The 19,663-nt window shown below is 47.6% G+C and overlaps 1 protein-coding gene across 1 annotated transcript; it reads right to left on the bottom strand.

Moving 5' to 3' along the window:
• Nucleotides 1-4,425: 4,425 nt before the first annotated feature.
• On the bottom strand, nucleotides 4,426-19,216 carry CXCL12 (C-X-C motif chemokine ligand 12). The gene is made up of 5 exons (XM_075717858.1): nucleotides 19,156-19,216; nucleotides 13,626-13,743; nucleotides 10,077-10,163; nucleotides 6,327-6,424; nucleotides 4,426-4,457 (listed from the first exon to the last, which is right to left on the bottom strand). The coding sequence occupies exons 1-5, from the start codon at nucleotides 19,214-19,216 to the stop codon at nucleotides 4,426-4,428; spliced, it is 396 nt and encodes a 131-aa protein (XP_075573973.1).
• Nucleotides 19,217-19,663: the final 447 nt, after the last annotated feature.

Below are 19,663 nucleotides of genomic sequence, written 5' to 3'. Positions count from 1 at the left end.
ACTCCTCAGAGAAACCTTCATCCCTTCCCCAGCACAGATGACGATGGCATCCCTGTTACTGGAGCAAAAACAGCTCACGGTTTTCAGTTCCACTCAAGTCAACCTGATGCAGGAGACAACTTGGAGGAAAAAAAAAGTAAAACCAAAAAAAGTTTGGGGTTCTGTTTAGGGAGCAAATAGTTAAGCCTTTCCTTTTGAAGATGACACATTTCAGTCTGCTACTCTGCTGCTCCCTGCCAAACCCCACGGGCTCTTTGCCTCAGGTTCCCCACAGAGAGTCTCAGCCCATTGGGGCTACATGGAAGCATCCTTGAAACTGGACACTTAAACTACAACTGAATGTTTTTTCTGATGTGAAGCTTTTAGCTGTTTGTATGTGAGGAAAAAAAATTAGAAGCAAGTAATAGTTTCATTTAGATAGACATTTTTATTAAGAAAATTTTAAGTGCATACACATTCATGGGAGAAATTACAACAATATAAAAGGGTTTATTTTCAAAATATTCTATGAAAGGAGTAATTTCAAAAGCATAATATAACTCCTCCATAAAAGCTGCCTTACAGGAACACAAATACAAAACCTTTTTCACATTATTTGGGAAGATACTTCTTTTTACTTAATAGAAATATAAAGTACAGTATTTACCACATTCTGACAACACTGAGTTCTTAAGGAGTGGAAGATGGGAGGTTCATGCAGCCCTTTCATCATGATACATGTTTTCTTCTCTGTGGCCACCAGAGTTTCATGTTTGCAGACAAGGATTGTCTTGGTGGGATGTTGGTAAAGAAAAAAATTCAGATTTTAGGTGATGAGTTCTCAGAAATTCCTGGTTACTGTAAATCACATCACTGAAAACAAGTTGCCAGAGAAAAGAAGGACCCTCTAGATGCTAACAAAGGGAAAACAGCAACAAAACCTTCTATAGGAACTGCATTTTCAACAAAATTAGTATATTTAACTTCAAATATAGCCTTCATTGCAAAATGAACAGTCACCTTTGCTCAAACACCTTAGTTAAAAACACATCAGAAAGTCACCCTTCATCCTTCCTCAGGCAGTACTCAGATAAGATATTCATACATACAAGTATAAAGCCAGTATAAATAAAAAATTGGCACAGCAATAAATACCATCTATTGAAAAAAAAAAAAAAATCCAACCTTAGGATTCAACAGCTGCACTTTGAAAATACCACGTGATGATTTCACATTTATGGAAGCTGGTTTTTTAGCACCAGTTCAGTGTCACCTCTTTTTCCTCCTTCTCGTCATATGTGGTGTCTACATCACTCCCATCTTCCCATACTTCCTTTCTCTGATTTGGTCTTTGGTCAACAGTTAAAGGCAGAATGGAAAATCTAGTGCTCTCCCCAAGCAGGTTTCTGCTAGTGCTGCTTATCAGCCTGCTACGACTGTGGTGTGCACAGGAGGAACAGCGTGAGAGGCACAGCGCAAGGAGCTTGCAGCAGCTGAGTGATTGATTTCTCTAGTGTGAAGGGCATGGCTGCTCTTCTGATGCATCACACAAATAATGTCAGGGAAAAAGCAAAGCTTCCTGCTCAAGGTTGAATTTTGGTCTAAAGCAAGAGAAAGCTTTATCAGGTTCTCACTTAAGTCTTCAGTTACTCCTGGCCAGGTCTGTGCCACCCCTGCATTCACACTGTGCTCAGCCTTGCCCAGGCAAGGGAGGGACCTGGTGCTGGCCCCCGAGGGCAGCAGCATGCCCTGAGTGGTCTCAGCTATGTGAGTAGTGAATTGTCACCAGCGCAGTGGTGTCAGCACCCAGGTCACAGTGTGAGTCTCAAGAAATGCCAGAGGCTGGCAGCCCACAAAGCACCCAGAAAACCACCACCTGGGTTAAGTGTTCCCTAGCCTTGCAGGGAGTCCCTTTCCTTCCTGCTGCTATTCATGTGTTTCTCCCAGGAGAACAAAGACTGTTCCTTTAGCACAGTCTACCCCTGCAAAGCTCACTAGTTTGCCCCTAGAAGAGAAGGTTGACGGGTGACCCCATTTCCTGCGATACCTCCACTACTTGGCTATACTGTCCAGAGCTAGGACCCTGGGGTTTGCCCAGGGTGCTCCAGCACTGCCCATCTCAATGCTTTTGCCAAAGTAGTCTGTTTGCCCAGGCTGTAATGTGGGGTTAGCGTGTGCCCAGAGACCTTTCCCTGCTGGTGCTGACCCCAGATGCACTCGCTGTTAAATCAGAGGCATTTTAATTCTCCATTTACTCCAATAGGAACAGATCAGACCTCAAGCTGTCCTTGGATCGGAAGCCCGTGTGAAGAACGCACCTTCCTGGGTGAGAAGGACAAGCTCCACATCTGTGTCAGAACTAAGATTCTTCCACACTTTCCCCTGGAGTGATTCTTGGCTTTGACAATCACATGTCTGCCTCTGGCAAACCACTAGCAATTGCAGATGCATGTGTGGGGACAGGAGGTGGACCCGAGGATATAAAGTACAGTCCAGAGAAGACACAAGAAACTCTAGGTTTTCTCATAAGAGTTCTTTCTGTCTTTAGCCTTACAACAGAGGTTCTGATCCTACTCGCATTAAATCAACAGTCCAATTCTCATCATGTATAGTGGTACCAGACCTTTCAAAACAGAGACACAATATACTTAAAGCACCAGGTTGGTAATGATAACAATAGAAGGAATGTAAAAATCACACACACATACATTTTAGGCACAGCAGTTCATTTCAGCTTCATTTCAGCAAATGAGGTGACGTGGTCCCAGCTGAAGCACTCTGTGTAATAGCACTGTTTTGCAGAGAAGAAAATACTTACAAGACTTTTACCTGAATCCACAAGGAAATAAGGTAATTCCTGGCTAACCAAAGTGCCCCTTTGGCACTAAAAGATGCCTGTCACAAAAGGAGTGCTCAGTGAAACATGCCTCTCAGTGTTCCCAACACAGGCTGCAGGGAAGAGGGAAGATTCCTTCTGAAGCAACCCACTCAAAAAAAAAAAAAAAAAATCTTACAACACTTTTTGTTTACAATACACACACAGATAGATACAAACATAAGCACTGTGCTGCACAAATGTGCTTTCTCGTGGATCCCAGCGTGCAGCGTAACATTATTATTGCAGTACTGCAGGTGTCTTTCCATACACTATATAGCAAAGATACCGCGTATACAGGTAGGAATCAGGAGAAAGAAATTTCTGGCTGAGAGACGGGATTGGCGCAAGAAGTGGTACCTCTCCCTGGGTGTATTTTGCAAAGGAAATTGCAGAGGCTATCCTGTTCACCAGCAAACAGAGCCATGACTGCCAGTGAACAGTGTGTTGGCCTTCATTTCCACACCCAAGAAACACCACTCCTTCCACAAACTGGGCAGACCCTCTTTTGCCTCAGGCATCTGTTTTCTCCGAAGATGCAGCCAGACATTCTTTTTTAGGTGTCTCCAGAGCAAAGATGTTACTGCCCCCAGGTACATGTGACTGTGGGGCTACAGCATCATTGATGAAGGGTCATGTGAATGCATCTCTGCCTACTTCAGTGCAAAGCCAGCCAGGCGAGCTGAAGCCACCTCCTCTGGATCGATGGGAAGAGACACCTGGTGCATTGCAGCACATCTGACTCCTCCAGCAACTTGTAACATGATTGTGTGGTTAAACCTTTAATAACCCATTTCTTTTTGTGCTAAAATTTGTCGTCAGAAACACAGGAACATAGGAAATGCCAGGTGACATCAGATCAGTGTTGTGGCTCCTAACACACACAACTACTACAAACCAAGTACTAGCACCTTGCAGTACCAGATGTGCGTTGACCCAGCTGCTCATAGCTGTCACCAAGGTTTCCGATCTTCAGAGAAGGGCTTTAGCCCTGTAGCCCTGAGTTTAATCGCTCACCCAAAATACCTATAAATGCCACCCATGGTAACGCTGTCCACTTTCATCAATGTCTGATGCTTTTTAGCCTTCCTATGTTCTTGGCCTCAATGACTTCTGGAGGCAAGGAATTCCTCCACTACTTACACAACATCATTGCACTGTACAGTTCATGTCCTTCTAGGTTTAAAACTCCAGGAGACTTGCATGAACCAAAAGAAAGTTAAATAAAGCAGGACCTCTACATAGCAAAGGAAATAAAATATTATATAATAACATATGGTTAGTTTAAATTCATATCTGCCCTCAGTGCTAGGTAATAAACCAACCTGTATAAAAACATGTGTTTCTCAAATAGTTACATCTTACTATATAAAAATAGCACTGTGAAAGCAAGCCAATTTGGCAGGGGGGGGGGGGGGGGGGGGCCCACACAAAAAAAACCCAAACAAAAAAAACCTTTGGAAATGCATGAAGCGTTGCTTTTGTGCTGCATGATAACAGTGAAATGTATTCATTCCCTAATACTGGTTATCTGCTCTCTGGGTCCTATAGTAAGAAATCCTGTAGACGGCTTACAATGCTTGCCTCTTACATCTTGAACCTCCTGTTGATGAAGAAGAGAGTGAAACACTATTAAGGTTTATTTCAGTTGCAAAAGCTTTGATATCAGGCCTAGTCAAACAGCAACTCTGTGTCTGGACTAACCCAAAGGCATTTCTTTTGCTGTCCCTCCAGCCAGTATTTGCCAAACATTTTGGGGGAAGTTCTCCACAAGGAGTTACTGGGACCCAGCAGGGCAAACCCAGCAATGGGAGTTATTTTGGGCAGGTTGTGCTCATCACAGTTAGTAAGGTGTTCAGAGCTAACATACGAGGAAGGCTGGCTAGGAAGCTTATTCTGGACTTGAAAGCCAGAGCAGAGAATTATTGGTGGGCACAAGAGACTCGGCAAAAAACACAGCAAGGGAAGGAGGGATTAATCATTTGTGAGCAGCCCCAGTAGTGGAGCAAGTGGCACTGGGAATGCCTCCTCTACCTGCCCCTACCCCACAGCTCTGCTGGAGATCATGGACTGCAGCTCCACAGGGTGCCAGGTCTCTGTGAGAATGGAGGAACACAGAGGACAGCCCATGCTCTGCTCTTGTTGGTGTTCAGCTCCCACCATGGGGCAGCTGGAGAGCAGAGACCCCCGAGTGTGCTGCCCAGCCAGGAGCCAAGCCCATGGCCTCCTTGCTCTGGGACCTCACCTGCTGTGAGCAGCTGGGTAGCACGTCCCAGCTCGTGGTGACCAGCTGCCCAGTGAAGGTGGGGTGACAGGGAGGACAAGCAGCCACATGCTGCACAGTAAATGTGTGAGGCGTTAAGTGCAGAGGTAGGGATCCCAGGGTAGGAGGCAGACACATCGAGTCTACCATGATCAGTGTGAGCATGGCACCCAGGAAGAGTGGTGGGTTAGGGACCAGAGCAAAGTGCAAGTGTGTTGTGTGCAGGGTTCACTCAGAACAAGGAGCCAGTCTGTGCTGGTGGCCTCCAGGTTTTGTCTGAAGTGACCCCTACTCCTACTCCAGGCTGATCGGCCTCTTGCAATCTAGATGAGGTCACTAAGGCTGAGTTACAAGTGTCAGAAGGTAAACACCAGGTATTCAAAAACCCTGATGTCCCAGCATGTCTCATCTAACCTACAGGATCAGAACAAACATCCCTTTCAATGCCTGCTGGACAACTAAGACCATATGACCACAGCCAGAGACAGTTGTGGCTACTGTCAGTGAAGGTAGCCTCGGAAAACTCACCCAGGCATAAAGAGGATGACTAAGCCATGAGCACAATTTTCCTCTTTGAAGATATCTTTTACAATATCCCATACCAGCAACCTTACATTTTTTGGTGCAGAAAGGCAGGACACATCACCCTGGTGGGGAAAAAAACAACTGGGACATCCAGGGCATTGGCATACGTAACACCATTCTCTGGGACTTGCCCAGCATCTCCCATAGGAGAGATGTCAACCAGTCACCAATGCACCAAATCCTGTTGTCACTACTCAGTGCTGCATTTTTCATTAAAAAAACACCAGTGACAAATTCCCAGCTATTATTTATAGACTAACTCTGTAAGTTTGGTATTGGAGGATTATGGCCAGCTAAAAGACATAGGGCTTCCAAACCTTTATCCTATTTTTGACTTTGGCTTTGCTTCAGGGTTGTTTTGGCCTCTTTGGGTCTCCATTTTCCCATGTGTAAAATGGGAAAATTTTCTCACCTCTGTTTTGGCTGAACTTTCCCCCTGTTTTAAGAGTTTTATCTATCTAATACCCCTTTGCAGGGAGGGTACAGTTGTTATCCTCAACAAATATGGGGAAAAATGGAGGCCTGGATAGGCTAATATATCTGCCCAAGGTCACATAGGATGGTCAGTGGAAGAGCAGGGACTTGAACCTGAGGTATCCCAGCTCAGAAACTAATGCCTCCTACCATTCTTTCTCCCTGGAGACTTTAGTGGTGTTGCACGGGAAGGGCAGAGTGGGCCCCGTTTCTTCTGTTGCTTTTTTTTATGAGTGCGATGACGTGGTCTAAATTAAAAGAAAAATACAAAAAGACTGCCATAAATTATCCATATACAAAGGCCTTATTCACATTTATCCTATGGTCCCTTCACATCTTGCTGGCAGGGTGCAAATGAAGATAACATCCCCTTCCACATACCCTCTGCCTCAGAGGAACGTTAGGCAAATTAAAGTGCCCTGGTGACAGGACACTTGCAAACTCTGAGGCCAGAACAACTCTTTTCCCCAAAACACCAAAGCCTCCCCAGATGCCTGCCAGAACTTGTCAGCCAGGAACCTCACCATGCGCATGGTACCCCCTGAGATACAATGAAAGCAGAAGGGGGATGGATTTCTGGCTTCCCACCCAGCATTCCCACTGACATCAACAAGAACCAGTGGCTACTCTATGGGATTTACGGGCATTTGGTGCCTTAAAACAAGGCTGTAAAGATAGTCCCCTACATTGTCCCCCACCGTGTGTGGCATTCACCCAGTACACACTTGGTGGAGTACTGGGAGGTAGTGTTTTTGGCATCTTGTACTTCAGCCCTTATTTACAAATGAGGTCAGAAATTAGGAAGAGTTGCCACACCAGGGTTTACAAGCACTATGGAGGAAGGCAGCAGCAGGGCTTGGCTCCCATCACAGCCAGCCCCTAGAAGTTGGGAGCTTCCTTTCCTTTCTCCCAGCTAGCTCAAGGGAAAGGTTTTTACTGTTTGACTTTGTTATCTTCTCCAGATCCATCAGCTCTCTCGTCTGTGCCAGCAGTAGCCACTGAGCTTAATGGACTCCAGGATCTCAGGCTGAGGGGAAGTTCTGAGGTGGGACTATATTAACGTGACAACAGACAAACCAGGATGATTCTCTGGTGTCTGTTTACTCTGCAAGGGCCTGATTCTGCATATCCTTGCATGAAGGGAGAAGGAAAAGGCAGTCAATGTATTGTAAAGAATGACTGGGATTGCCTGGAAGTGATAAAGAAGTTGTTAGCTATTTCAAGAAAGGACTGATTTGCCCCTTGTCTGTAAAATGGATGAATATTGAATGATGTTGGCCACAGCAGCTGCACAATGATTTTTAAAGCCAGTTAAGCAATTTGGATTCCTGACAGCCTGCATGTATTTTACTGATGTCTCAAAAGTATGTACATTACATGGAGATGTGATGAATATAAAGCAATAATAAAGGCTAAGCAGAATTAGTGAGCAAAATAATTCCCTACTAAAAACCATCTCTGGTTTCACAATCAACTGTATTGGACTGCTATATTCTATGAACTTTTCCTTGCCCTTAGCTGCAGATTATAACACAGAAGATACTCTCATATTGAAGCACTGGTATAGATTAAGATGTCTTGACACTTTGGATTCTACTTAAGCAATTACAAGAGCCCTTTCTACAAAATGTATTGCTTTTATTCCAGAAAAATAAATTCCCATGTACATTTGGGTTTTCATAACATGAAACAATTAGCCATTTTATTGCTAGTGCATATAGGGTAATGTCACATTTCATACAATTTCAGTACAAGTGAAAAAATATAATATATGGCTGATTGAAATGGATAGCTACATTAACATTTATAGATCTATATAGATTTCTTTTACAAGCTGTTAGTAGTTTAGGGGGATATCGGTGTTTTAAACTACCAACATTCATATGGCTCCAATTCAAATATATGAATTGTTTGATGCGCTATAAATATATTCCAAAGTACATTTCATTGAAGAAGTCAAAGCTGTGCACTAAGATATATCAAAAACATGCCTTGTGAAAATGCTGCTACAGACAGAGCCCTGACTGTCTGTGGAGCATGAAAATGCCACTGGTGCTAGCGTTACTAGTTGGAAAATTAAAATAATGCCATGATTACAGGAGTAGGTGATGGAGATATATGCTTTCTGTCATCTTATTTCATAGAGCTGGGACCAAATTCTCTTCCATTACTCAATGTAGATCAGGATGAAACCCACCAAATTAACAGAATTGCTTCTGGATTATAGTTAGGTAAACAAAACCCAGCATCTGGCTGAAGATCAGGCACGGGCTCACTGGTTTCAGTAGAGCTGGCCCCAGATCTTCACCAGTGGAAGTGAGAACAGAACGTGTTCCAGCTGAGTTGTTCCCCTAAGTCAGGCAGGCAGGATGTGAGCACATAATCACATTTGCCCAACCCTACAAATTTCTTAAGTGCCTCCTAAGTTTCAGGTCTTATGAACAGCACCAAGGGCTTCACTGGGGCTGATGGCAAACAGAAAATTAGTCAGGGGCTTGAGAATTTTCCCAAGCTGGAAAACAAAGTAGCCCAAGCCCCTAGGATAGCCAGCATGGGCCACATCCTGCTCTTAGGTTTAGTTGTGCCTAAATCCAAAACCATCCTGGCAGCATTAACCCGGATTACCTCTGCAGAGAATTTGCCCAAAGGACAAGAGGGCTGAGTGCTGGCAGCAAAGAAGGCACTGAGCATCAGATGAGATGGGAAGAGCTGTCAGAGCTGGAATCACAGTCAGTTTGTTAGCTGGCTTCCTTCCCTCCTCCTCCTCACTCTTGGCCCCAGTGTGGTCCCAAAAGGGCCACATGGATTCTCTCTACCTCTGGAAGCATTTCTCCCCTTGCTTATTGTAAAAACACAGAGGAACAAAGACTTCTTTTTTTTTTTTTTAACTCTATCCCTTGTTTGGCAGATGCATTTGCAAAGCAAACAGTGGAGGGCATTCAGCTACCTGTACTGCCTCACATCTGCCCTGGGGCCATACCCTTCCCCACATTTCTCCAGGAATGCATTTCTTTTGCAAATGACTGGATTCCAGCCCTGTCTTTGCCCTACAGATGCAGGGGGAACAAGGTTCAGCATGGTTACAGCACAGTTACTGAGGGGTGGGAATGTGGTGGCAAGTGTGGGACGGATACTGAGTGCACAGGTAGGCTTGCTGGCCAAAATGCTGCTGCTGGATCAACTGTAGCTCGGGGCTCTGGGCAAGCAAAGAAATGCTTTGTACCATCATTTGTTTCATCTTCCATCCCAGGAAGGCTAGAGCCCTCCCCTGCAACTCAGCACAGAAATGTTCTCTGTGCTGCTCTTGCTCACCATAAAGTTGAACAGATATATGTTGGCTCCACCTCAGGGTAGCCATGATCACCTGCTTTCAAGGGGAATAAAAATAGATTTCAAAAGTCTGAATTTGCCAAGTATGGCTGGTTTTGCCCTGGCCTTTTGGGAAAGCCTTATTCATGGCAACACATCTCACCTTGGCCGATATTAAGAGCACCCCAGGCCTTAGCTACCTGTGCAAACAGACCCCCAGTGTAACATGGAGAAGGGGCTCCAAAGAAACTGGAACAATTTAGATTTTGAAGTAATTGTAGTTTGGCTTGGGAAAGAGGGAAGCATTTTCCTTGGGAGAACGGCTTTTTTTAAAAGAGGATGAGCTGGAGACCCCAGAACAGATTCATTAGGATAGATTTTGCCTCAAACCCTGGAAAAAGTCTTAGTTTAACATTTAGGATATACTAGAAGCTGTTGTTTTAATACAGACTAGGTCAACTCCAAACCCATCTTCAAAACAGTATCTGATTCCACAAGTAGTTTGTCCACATGGTAAAAGCCAGCCCTTAATGTTCTACCCTTTAATAACTCAGGATGTTAGCTGTTAAGTCCATTTTTCTCTTGCCTTACTTGTTTAAAGCTTTCTCCAGATATTCCTGGATCCACTTTAACTTGGGATCAATGCACACTTGCTTGCTGTTGCTCTTGAGCCTTGCACTGCCGAAGGAGAAAAGTCAGAGTGAGTTTAGTGTGTGATGCTCCCCAGCGCACACCCACCCAGATGCCTTATTTTGCACACAGGTCTGCAATTCCATTACGGACAGCAGAGCTGTGTCTGACTCCCTTGGGTGTCAGTGACCCTCTCAGTTAACCCACAAAGAGGATGGGTTATCCCTGCCATCCGCAAGGCACCTGTTATAAATATCCCTGGGTTCAAAGTACTGGTACAATTTGTCTCCTCTGATGCTGATTCTTGTGGTCTGTACTGGTATGCATATGGGGGTGAGACAGATACAGAATTTAAATCTAAGTTTTCCAAGTCATACCTGGACTGTTATGACTTCAGTGCCGGGAACAGCTAAGTTTCATTTGGAAATACTGACATGGCAAATACAGGTAATTTTTGCAAGGAATTAATTAAAAATAGCTTTCAGATTCAACCCAAAATTGAAGTTTCACATGTTTTGAGGACAGACACCAAACCATACCTCTTGGATGTTCTGAAAGGATCTGGTTAGCTTTTTGTTTTTTACAAGACTGAACTAACATGCAGGCAGGAAGACAACTGGAAGTACCACAGTGCCAGAGGCAAGTTTTCCCTCATGTATTCACTCAGCACTGGAAACAAAAGCAGAAACTTCCTGAGGGGTTTTTCTCCTGGATGTCCAAGCTGCACTTTCCAAACCAGACTGTGTAGCTAATTTGAATTCCCCGTGAATTTGGCATTTGAGCTATCTGCATCTTTCCTACAGAAGCAGGACAAATAGCTTTTCATCTGCATCAGCAGGTCTCATCCTCCAGGGATCTCAGGGCCTCTAGAGAGTGCTGTGATCTCCCACGTCCTCCAAAGCACCCTGCCTCTGCCCCAGCTGCTCAGAAATTTCCCCTTAAACAGCTTGCCTGCCATGCCAAAGTGCCAAGAACAGCATTTTCATGGAAATACCCGTAGGAATGAGTTCAGTACTTGTTTAAGACTTTTGCTGGATGAAAGCCAAAATGTTCCCTGCTTTATGAAATAAAATCTGTGGGATATAAAACTATGGCATTAGAAATAACAGGTCAAAAAGGCTCCTCGGTCTGAAGTTATGCAACAACACAGTTGTAACATAAACACATCGAAGATCCAGTCTTGCAAGCCCTGCGATGAATGGGCCTAATTCATATTTCCCTTACAGCAGTGCCAAGCTGGAGTATTTCCAGTGAAGTAATACCAACAGATAGTAAGAATGGATTTGCTGATGTTAGCAATGCCTGGGAACTCTTGAGCTGGCCTTGCAGGGTACAGAACCAAAAGCACATGTAACCAGCCTCCAGCCACAAGCAAGGAAATTCCTCTCACCTAATATTAAGACACTGATTTTTTTAGACATTTATTTCTGAGCCTGTCAGCCCCTGCTCTTTGTACAGTCACGGCAGAGACCTAGGAAACTGTATGGGGTGTTAATCTGAACTGGTTTAGGTGTCTACTTTAGGATGCAATTAATTGTTGCTAAAAATGCCTATTTCACTGTACTGAAAAGCAGAGAATTTAGGGTGGGCTTTGTAGAAGTAGATATACACAGAGGAGATTTCTGGATTTAGAGAGATGACTTCCCATAGCACCAAAGACAAAAGCCTGCTCTTAGGCTTTTTGTCAGATACAATTCCCCTCAACCGTATTTTTTTTTTTTTTTTGCACAAGTACATTCCCCTTTACAAGATCTTTCCTGAAACTATATGATTTCACTGAGATTCTCTATTTCTGAAAATGGTAGCTTTTAAGTTACTTGCACCTTCACTGTGTAATGCATGTCCTAACTAACTTCAGAGTGTGGCTAAAACCATCAAGATGAGAAATTTACGTGTTAGTTTTGATTCCATTTCAGCTTCTGTTTCGATAAAGACCTAGTTCGAATTCATGATGTTTCAGAGGTATTTGGAGGTAAGTTTTTAAGTACCTTACTTTTTAAAGTAAGAAAAAGATGGTGAACTATAGGTTCATGTGTTCTGCGTGCCACTAAATCACATTGCAAATTAACACATTTGGGTCAGGAATGGACAAGAACACGAGTTGTTTGTGTTTCTGCATTTCATGTTCTTATCCATCTCTATGACTATGATCCCATGTTAATTAAGAGATAAATGTATACTCTACCCTGTCTTAAATGCCTGTCATTTTCTTGAAGCTACTCCAAAATCCTCTACAAATCCTCTACAAAGCCTTAGCACTGGGACCCTTATGACATCCATTGACAGTCCCAGAGTACAAATCCATACACTACTGCATTTTGGATGCTTGCCTCCAAAATTGTTTATAGGTAGAGATCAGAGTTAGTCACAGCTGGTTTTGCCATTTTTGTGAAAGGAAATTTTTTCTCAGCTGAGGCTTACATTTTTCTCACTGCCCTCCACCAAATCCTAAGGCAGAAGCACACAGGAAAAAATGTGTATGATCTACCCAGAGTGGTTTAAAAAAAGAAAAAAAATCATATGAATAAAAACTGGTTCATGAATGGATACATGCTCTTCAATATATCTGCACATTCCTGAGAAATTTCATGAAACTACATCAGTTTTCTGAAGGCAGAAATGTTTTGGATGACAAAGAATGGATTTTTACAGCACTTAAGTTGCAACTGGAAAAGCCCAACATGGATCGAAGACAGAACTAGTGATGGGAGTACTGCACAGAAACCCAATCTAGTCACTGAGACCCTCTTACAGAGGTCAACAGAACTTGATGATCAGTAGGACTTCCCTGCAGTGAAAAGAAGAATGCTAATTTTTTTCCTCCAGAAGATTTTGAGTTTTGGGAAAGGAAGGAGGGGGTCATCCATGAGCAAATTAACCAAAAAGACCTTCCTAAAACACACACACAGACAAACCTAGAACCTATTTTTTCATTAAAATCAGCATTTCTTTTTCAGCAAAAAACAAAGAGGTTATTTTCCATTTGGAACCCATCATTTCTGCCCTGCTGTGATCTGTGATTTACCCGAGTCAGTCACTACCTGGTAAGCATGTCCCTAGATCCGACCAGCACATAGTTAGGGTCTGTACCTCCTGTGGAGGCTACATGAAATCCAGGAATTACTTTTGCTTGTTTAGCTCCTCTCTGTGGAGAAGTGGGGCATTAGAAGACTCAGACCACTGTAAAGTCTTTTCCCCAAGGTGCGAAGCTCTACATCCAAGGCAATGGAGAGCCTGTCTGACATTCCTGCTCACATACCCATGGGGGAAACAGAACATGGGATCACATGGTCACAGGGAGATCACAGAGGTAGAACACAGCTGGGAAACATCTAGCTGGGCTCCTTTGTGTGGGGTAAAGCAGTGTCCAGCTGTTTCTGACACATGGGGTGAAGAGATGAATTGGCATGAGACACAGACCTAATTGCAGCCACCAAAGCAAGAACCAGCTGTGACTCTCCCTTTCGACACCAGAGATTTGCACCCAGCTGAAAAGAGTAAGAGACTTACACAATCTGAAGTGAGCAGTTGGGTGTGGAGAGGATTTTGAGGTGCTTAATGTTGGCTCTTGCCACGTTGCTCTCGTAGAATCGACAGGGGCATCGGTAAGTCAGGCTGACGGGTTTCTCTGCGGGACACAGGGAGAGAAAGGACATGTTACTCCCTCTTGCTCCCACTCAGCAGCACAGATACACGGACCAGGGCTGACAGAAACTCCTTCCAAATATGCAGGTGAAAAAAAAAGCAATGGAAAAGCTGTAGCTTTGGGAGAGCATTTGTCCACAGCTCACAGCACAATCCTTTTACCCCAGTACCCAGCCTTGCAATCCTGGTGCGTGGGATTTTGGAAGACAAAAGAAGAGGGAGAGAAAATGGAGATAAGTAAAGAAGAGGAGATTAGAATAAGGAGCCGCTCCATTGTGCAGGGATGCTCCTGGTAATTAGACAAGATAAAGGCCAAAAGAGGGGGCACTTGTCCTCAGTGTTGTTCTTGCCAAATGATTTTGACCCGAGGCCAAATTAGAAGGTAGCCAGAAGAAAGCGATGAATTCCAAAGAGTTCAGATCAAAACCGCTCGGCTCAGGTGCAGGCTTTTCACGGGGGACTTACTGGCTACAGAAAAGCCCTGAGTTTTTCAGGCTTTCCCAGGGCCCAGCGGCTGACCTTTCCCCACTGCAGCCAACCTTTACTCCCAGCCGAGGTACTCGCACGAGGAGGTGCAACTCGGGGATGCGAGGTCGCGGTGGCTTCGCAGGCGAGATTTGGAGTCTTTTGAACTCCCAGCCTGTGGCAAAGTAACGGCATCCGAGGAGACAGTTAGCAGGCAGTGTGCTCCCCATATACTAATCAGGGACCACCAGACTGGATGAGAGTCTTGTCACTGGCATCACCAGGGACAGAATTAAGTTTAGCCCCCTAGGCTAAAAATCAGCAATGAATATGCATGCAGAACTGAGAAAAGCAGCCTGGCGCTCACCACAGCCCCTGATGCAGTCCTTCTGCTACCCGCTTTCTCCACGGAAGAACTTAATTACTGGCAACCAACCACACATAAATAAGGCCCTCACTCCGTATGTAAGCATCAAAGCTCCATGCACACTAAAATACAAACACAGAAGCCTTGCCTGGAAGTCTAGAAGGAGCTGCCTAAGATTTTAAACAATTTCCCAGTGGAAGAGTTTTCAGCCTCTGGGAGGAATTAAATTCATACACGTAACCCATAAGGTCTGGCTTATGCTGTAGATGGTCAGATCTATATCTGACAGAGCTTTAGATCCCACATGGCAATCTGCTGCCCTGTTTATTTAGCCACACAGGAGCACTGGCAGCATCCAAACCCAGCTCCCTTAAAAACAGATGGAGAGCAAAAGAATTGGGAAAGGCTTGGAATCCCTAAACTGCTGTCTAGGAAGGTGAGAAGAGAGACAGCTTTTCAAAGTGCAGCTGATCTGCATATATTGCACATTTACCAATGCCTGTCTCTAGCACATATAACCACAGACAAGATGGTGAAATTAGCCCATCGTCAGGAGGGAAAATTATTTTTTCTGAGCACCTCTAACAAGAGATGAGCCAGAGTCTTATCCCACAGGCAGATGGGCAAACAGAGGAATTAATCAGTGGGAGCAGACTTCCTCCAGATTCACACCAGGTTCTGGACTAGAAGTTAACAAAATTGGAGGAGTTTTTCCATCAGTTTTATGGCAATCAGTCAGTCCAAATAGTGGTATCATCTATGAGTTAATAAATGGGAGGAGAATCTCCCATCTGCAGGAGAAGGAGGAGGGAGGGCTGCAGGGTGAGCCTCGGGAACATGCAATAGACTGACTAGCACCAATGTGGAAGGGAGGGAGAAAGGCGCTAGGATTTCCCACGCAAATCTGTGCCTGATAGCTATGCATCAGTGAGTTTGTATTGGAAAGGGACGCTGAAATTGAATGCAGTCATACAACAACGCTCAGCACAGCTGCAGTGGAAGTGTCTCCGCAAGCTTGTACCAACAAAGTTTAAGCAAGCTTTACCCAAAACAACACGCAAGAGATGAACTGTTCAAATCTTTCATCTGAGAATGCAATCCTCTCCTCTCTGAGACTGGGAGAGGGACTTTCAATCCCACCCCACCTGAAATCAGGAGCAGAGAAAGTTTAACCATGACTAACATGTCCGTGAGTCCCAAAGATGTTTCCTGCCCAAGAAAGGGCATCCAGCACAGCAAGGAAGAGGGGAAGCCCCAGCATTCAGTGTTCTGTCACCCCAATGCAAGGTGGAATGAGAGGTCCCCTCCCAGCACAAGAATCCCTTTGGCATTTCTGTGCCCCTTGCTTGGTGACCAGAAACAGGCACTGAGTGCCAGGGAGCAGCAGCACAGGCACCAGGTCCACCCTCAGCATCACTAAGAGGGAACCAGTAGCTCCCGCCACTGCCCCTCCAGCACTCTGGCTCTGAGAGCTTGGCTGTGGCTCACTCTGCTCTCAGCAAGGCTGAAAACCAGGGAAAACTAGTGCATGTGGCATTTCCCAACGAATGAACTTCTACCACCCTAAAGCAGGAGGTGGAAGGGGACATTTGGGCACCATAATTTGGGAAGGGGACATTGCTGGTCTTAGCCCGATGCTGATAAATACTTTCCTTATGTCATTTCAAAATTTGAAACAAATTGTTCCATGCACAGTAGAGCTGATTAAGTCAATTATTCTACAGGTTTGTGCTGCAGGAGTTAATGCTCTCTGGGTTCTCTGATGTCTAATAAACACAGAGCACAAGCTGAAGCCATTCTCTCAGTAGGACAAATTAGTACAGTCTGTTAATTGTACTGTTACATGAAAACACCAGTTTTCATGAAACTGATGGTACAGAAAGCTTGAGACCTTTATCTGTTTTCCACATTTGGTTAAAATGGGTGAATATAGTCAAAAGTTACTGAAGAGACAGGCACTATTCATACATCTCACTGTCATTCCTTCAGTCCTATTTCCACAGACAAAAAGAAAAAGAGAACACATCTTTTGGTCTCGGCTAGAAGGGTTCTTGGGTTTGGGTGTTTTGTTTTGTTTTTTAAAGAAACCATTTTACTGTTTTCTAACTCAAAGCTGAGTTTTGCTGGCTCTTCTGCTGGCAAATTTTCTCTAGAGACAAAGCGCTCACAAAAATCTCCCTCACAGAGTGGCCACTTGTCAAGGTTGGACAGTACCTATTTCACCCACCTTGCCTCACCTGCACTGGAACTGGACACTACGGGAGCAAGTGAGTTGCCAGTTCTGCTGCAAACTTATCATCAGTAACTGGCTGTATGGTCTGGGAAGCCCTGGGCACTTGAATGGAGAGGGAAGCTATATCCAGGCAAGCAGGTTGGGCATGAAGAGACAAAACATTTGACTGAAGCATCATTTTACTCCTGTTCATCCAAAGGTGCACTTGTCAACATCAGGAGAGGGCTGGCAACCTTTTAAGACTAGAACAGCTCCATTCCCTGGGAAGTAAGGCTGTGATAGGCAGACAGAGCTTTACATGGGACATGGTTTAGTCTAGTCTACCTCTGATTGATTTAGTGTGGACTTGGCAGTGTAGGTTGATGGTTGGACTGGATGATCTTAAAGGTCTTTTCCAACCTAAACGATTCTATGATCTACCAGGGTGGTTAGGAAGAATTCGGAGCTCACCTGCCCTCCAGGACAAGGTCGCCCTGCAAGCCTTCATCTGGATCAGGGTTGCCAGCACGACATGACATGCAAAGAAGTAGGCAAAAAACTTCACTCCCTACTGCAAGCCGGTGGGGTCTCTCTCCTTACACTAGTTTTTCTCCAACCCTTTTAAGCCGTTTCCTTACTCAGGTAGCCAGGTCCCGGACACGCTTACCCTGCCATAAAGATACCCGCTGCCGTTTGCTGCCAGCTAAGGAGTGCTGCCGGGCAGGGAGCAAAGCGAGGTGCAGCGGGGCAGCTCTGCCAGCCTCCCAGCCCTGTGCTGAGTGCTGCCAGGGGGGAGGCGGGGAGAGGGAGAGCCCCGGAGCCCCCCGGCCCCCCAGTCCTGCGCCTCCTGTCCGGGCTGCAGCCCCGGCGAGGACCGGCAGCGCTTCCCCATCTCGCTCCAGACCCGCACTCGCCTGCGGAGGCGAGGGGAGCCTGCTCGGGGTACCAGGGCACCGCGGTGCGCTCCGCCGTGCGCAGGGCGCAGCGCTCCGCGGGGCTGCGGGCGGCGGGGGGCGAGGGGCCGGGGCCGGCCCTGCCACCCGCGGCCCCCCGGGGTTTTTGCCTTCGCTACCTGCGCGCTCGCTTCCCAGCCCGCAGCCCCAGCCGAGTCAGCACTCCGGGGCAGCACTTGCTCCGTGCTGGCTTTTCGTGCGCTGCAGCGGGACGGGGTTGCTGCTGGGACAGCACCGCGGGAAGGCATCGGCGGAATTATCGGGAGCAATTAACTACCTCAGGCTAAACACAGAGGGCACCGGAGGGCATCCTCTGCCGCCCCGGGTGGGGAACACCCAAGTTTCGGTCGCCAGAGTGGGAGAACGAGACGTGAGCGGAGGACTGAAAGGGCGCTCGTTACCTCGCCAGCAAGCTTTCGATAAGGGGACAAAAGGTGGCAAATCTCTGCCGGGCGAGAAGCCAGCCGCGGGAGGAGCGCCAGATGCCCCGCGGCTGCGGGCAGGGCTCCCCCGCGGCCCCGAGCTCCCCGCCGCCCGCGGGATGCGGAGCAGGAGGCGCAGGTTGCCGCGGGGCTCTCGCAGCCGGCGGCTCCCACGGGCGGGCGAGCCGGCCAGCTGCCGCTGCGGCCGGGCGCCGGGGCCGACAGGCGGGACCGGGGGCGGCGTGGGGCGGGCGGGCTGCGGGCCGGCGCGGGGGGGAGAGCGGCCGTGGGGCTGCCTGAGCGACAAATGCCGCCGCGGCAGCGCTCGCCGGCTGCCAGCCCGCGTTTCCCCAGAGCTCTCGGTGCGCATCCCCGCGCCCCCCCACCGCAGCCCTCCGCGCACCCTCGCAGGGGGTGCGGTGGATTCCTGCTGAGTGACCGCTTTGGCTCAGCTCGGCCCTGATCGAGGGAAGATCACGCAAGAGGAGGGAAAGGGAACCGGACAACCGCCTGTTTCTCATTTCTTGCAACTTTTCGGGTTGTTTTTTATAAAGGGGAAATCGATACGCGTGTTTTGCAACCGAGCCACCTCCCTGCAGACCCAGCGCTGTTGCAAGTCTTCCCCCAGCCGATTTCAATCTGGGATAAGTTTGGCAAGGAGGATCGCTTTGACCAGCCTTCTTTTGAAAAAAGCTACCGAGCGAGCGAGCGAGCGAGCGCGGGAGGGAGGGAGGGAGGGAGGAGAGCCTGCCCGCTTCCAGCTCACACAGCCACCGCTCGGGGCTCGCCAGACGCGCACATCTCAGCCGCGCCGGCAGCCAGAGCCGGGAGAGCGGGCGAGCTGCGGGGAGAGGGGGAAGAGCGGGGATTTCCGCGGGACCGCAACTCCCGCCCGGGCTCCCCGGCGCCCGCGGGCAGGAGCGGAGCAAGCGGCGAGTAGGCAGCGCGGGCGGCGGAGCCCCGGCGGCTCACTTACCCTCCGAGAGGGAGAAGATGGCCAGGGCGAGGGCGAGCAGAGCCAGGGCTCGGAGGTCCATGCTGCGGCGGCTGGCGGGCGCGGGGCAGGCGCTGGACTGCGGGTCCCGGCGGCCGCGGCGCTCTGCTGGAGTCCCCTCCTCCCCTCCCTCTATAGAGGGGCCGGGACCGCCGGGGCGGGGGGAGGGGAGCCAGGGGGAGTAGCTAGCCTATGATTTATTGCCCGTGGCATGTTATTACATCCTTCCTCTGTTAAAAATGCTTGGAAAGGAACCAAAAGAGCGAGGGCTCCTCTCTCCGCTCCGGCAGCCCGGCAAGCCTCCCCCCAGGCAAAGCGCTTGCCCCAGCAGCCCCGAGCCCCCCGTGGGACGGCAGCGGCGGTGCGCTCCCCACGGGGGTCCCGCCCGCACGGCGGCTCGGGGCTGCGGCGCGGCGGGGAGCGGGGCTCACGGTCGCTCCGTCCAGCCCGGGCCGGGGGGAAGAAAGCTTCCTCACCCAACTATGCCAGC

Source organism: Pelecanus crispus, chromosome 10 (assembly GCF_030463565.1).
Source record: "Pelecanus crispus isolate bPelCri1 chromosome 10, bPelCri1.pri, whole genome shotgun sequence".
In the NCBI taxonomy this organism is placed as follows: Eukaryota; Metazoa; Chordata; class Aves; order Pelecaniformes; family Pelecanidae; genus Pelecanus; species Pelecanus crispus.
This window is presented reverse-complemented; position numbering and strand designations above follow the sequence as displayed.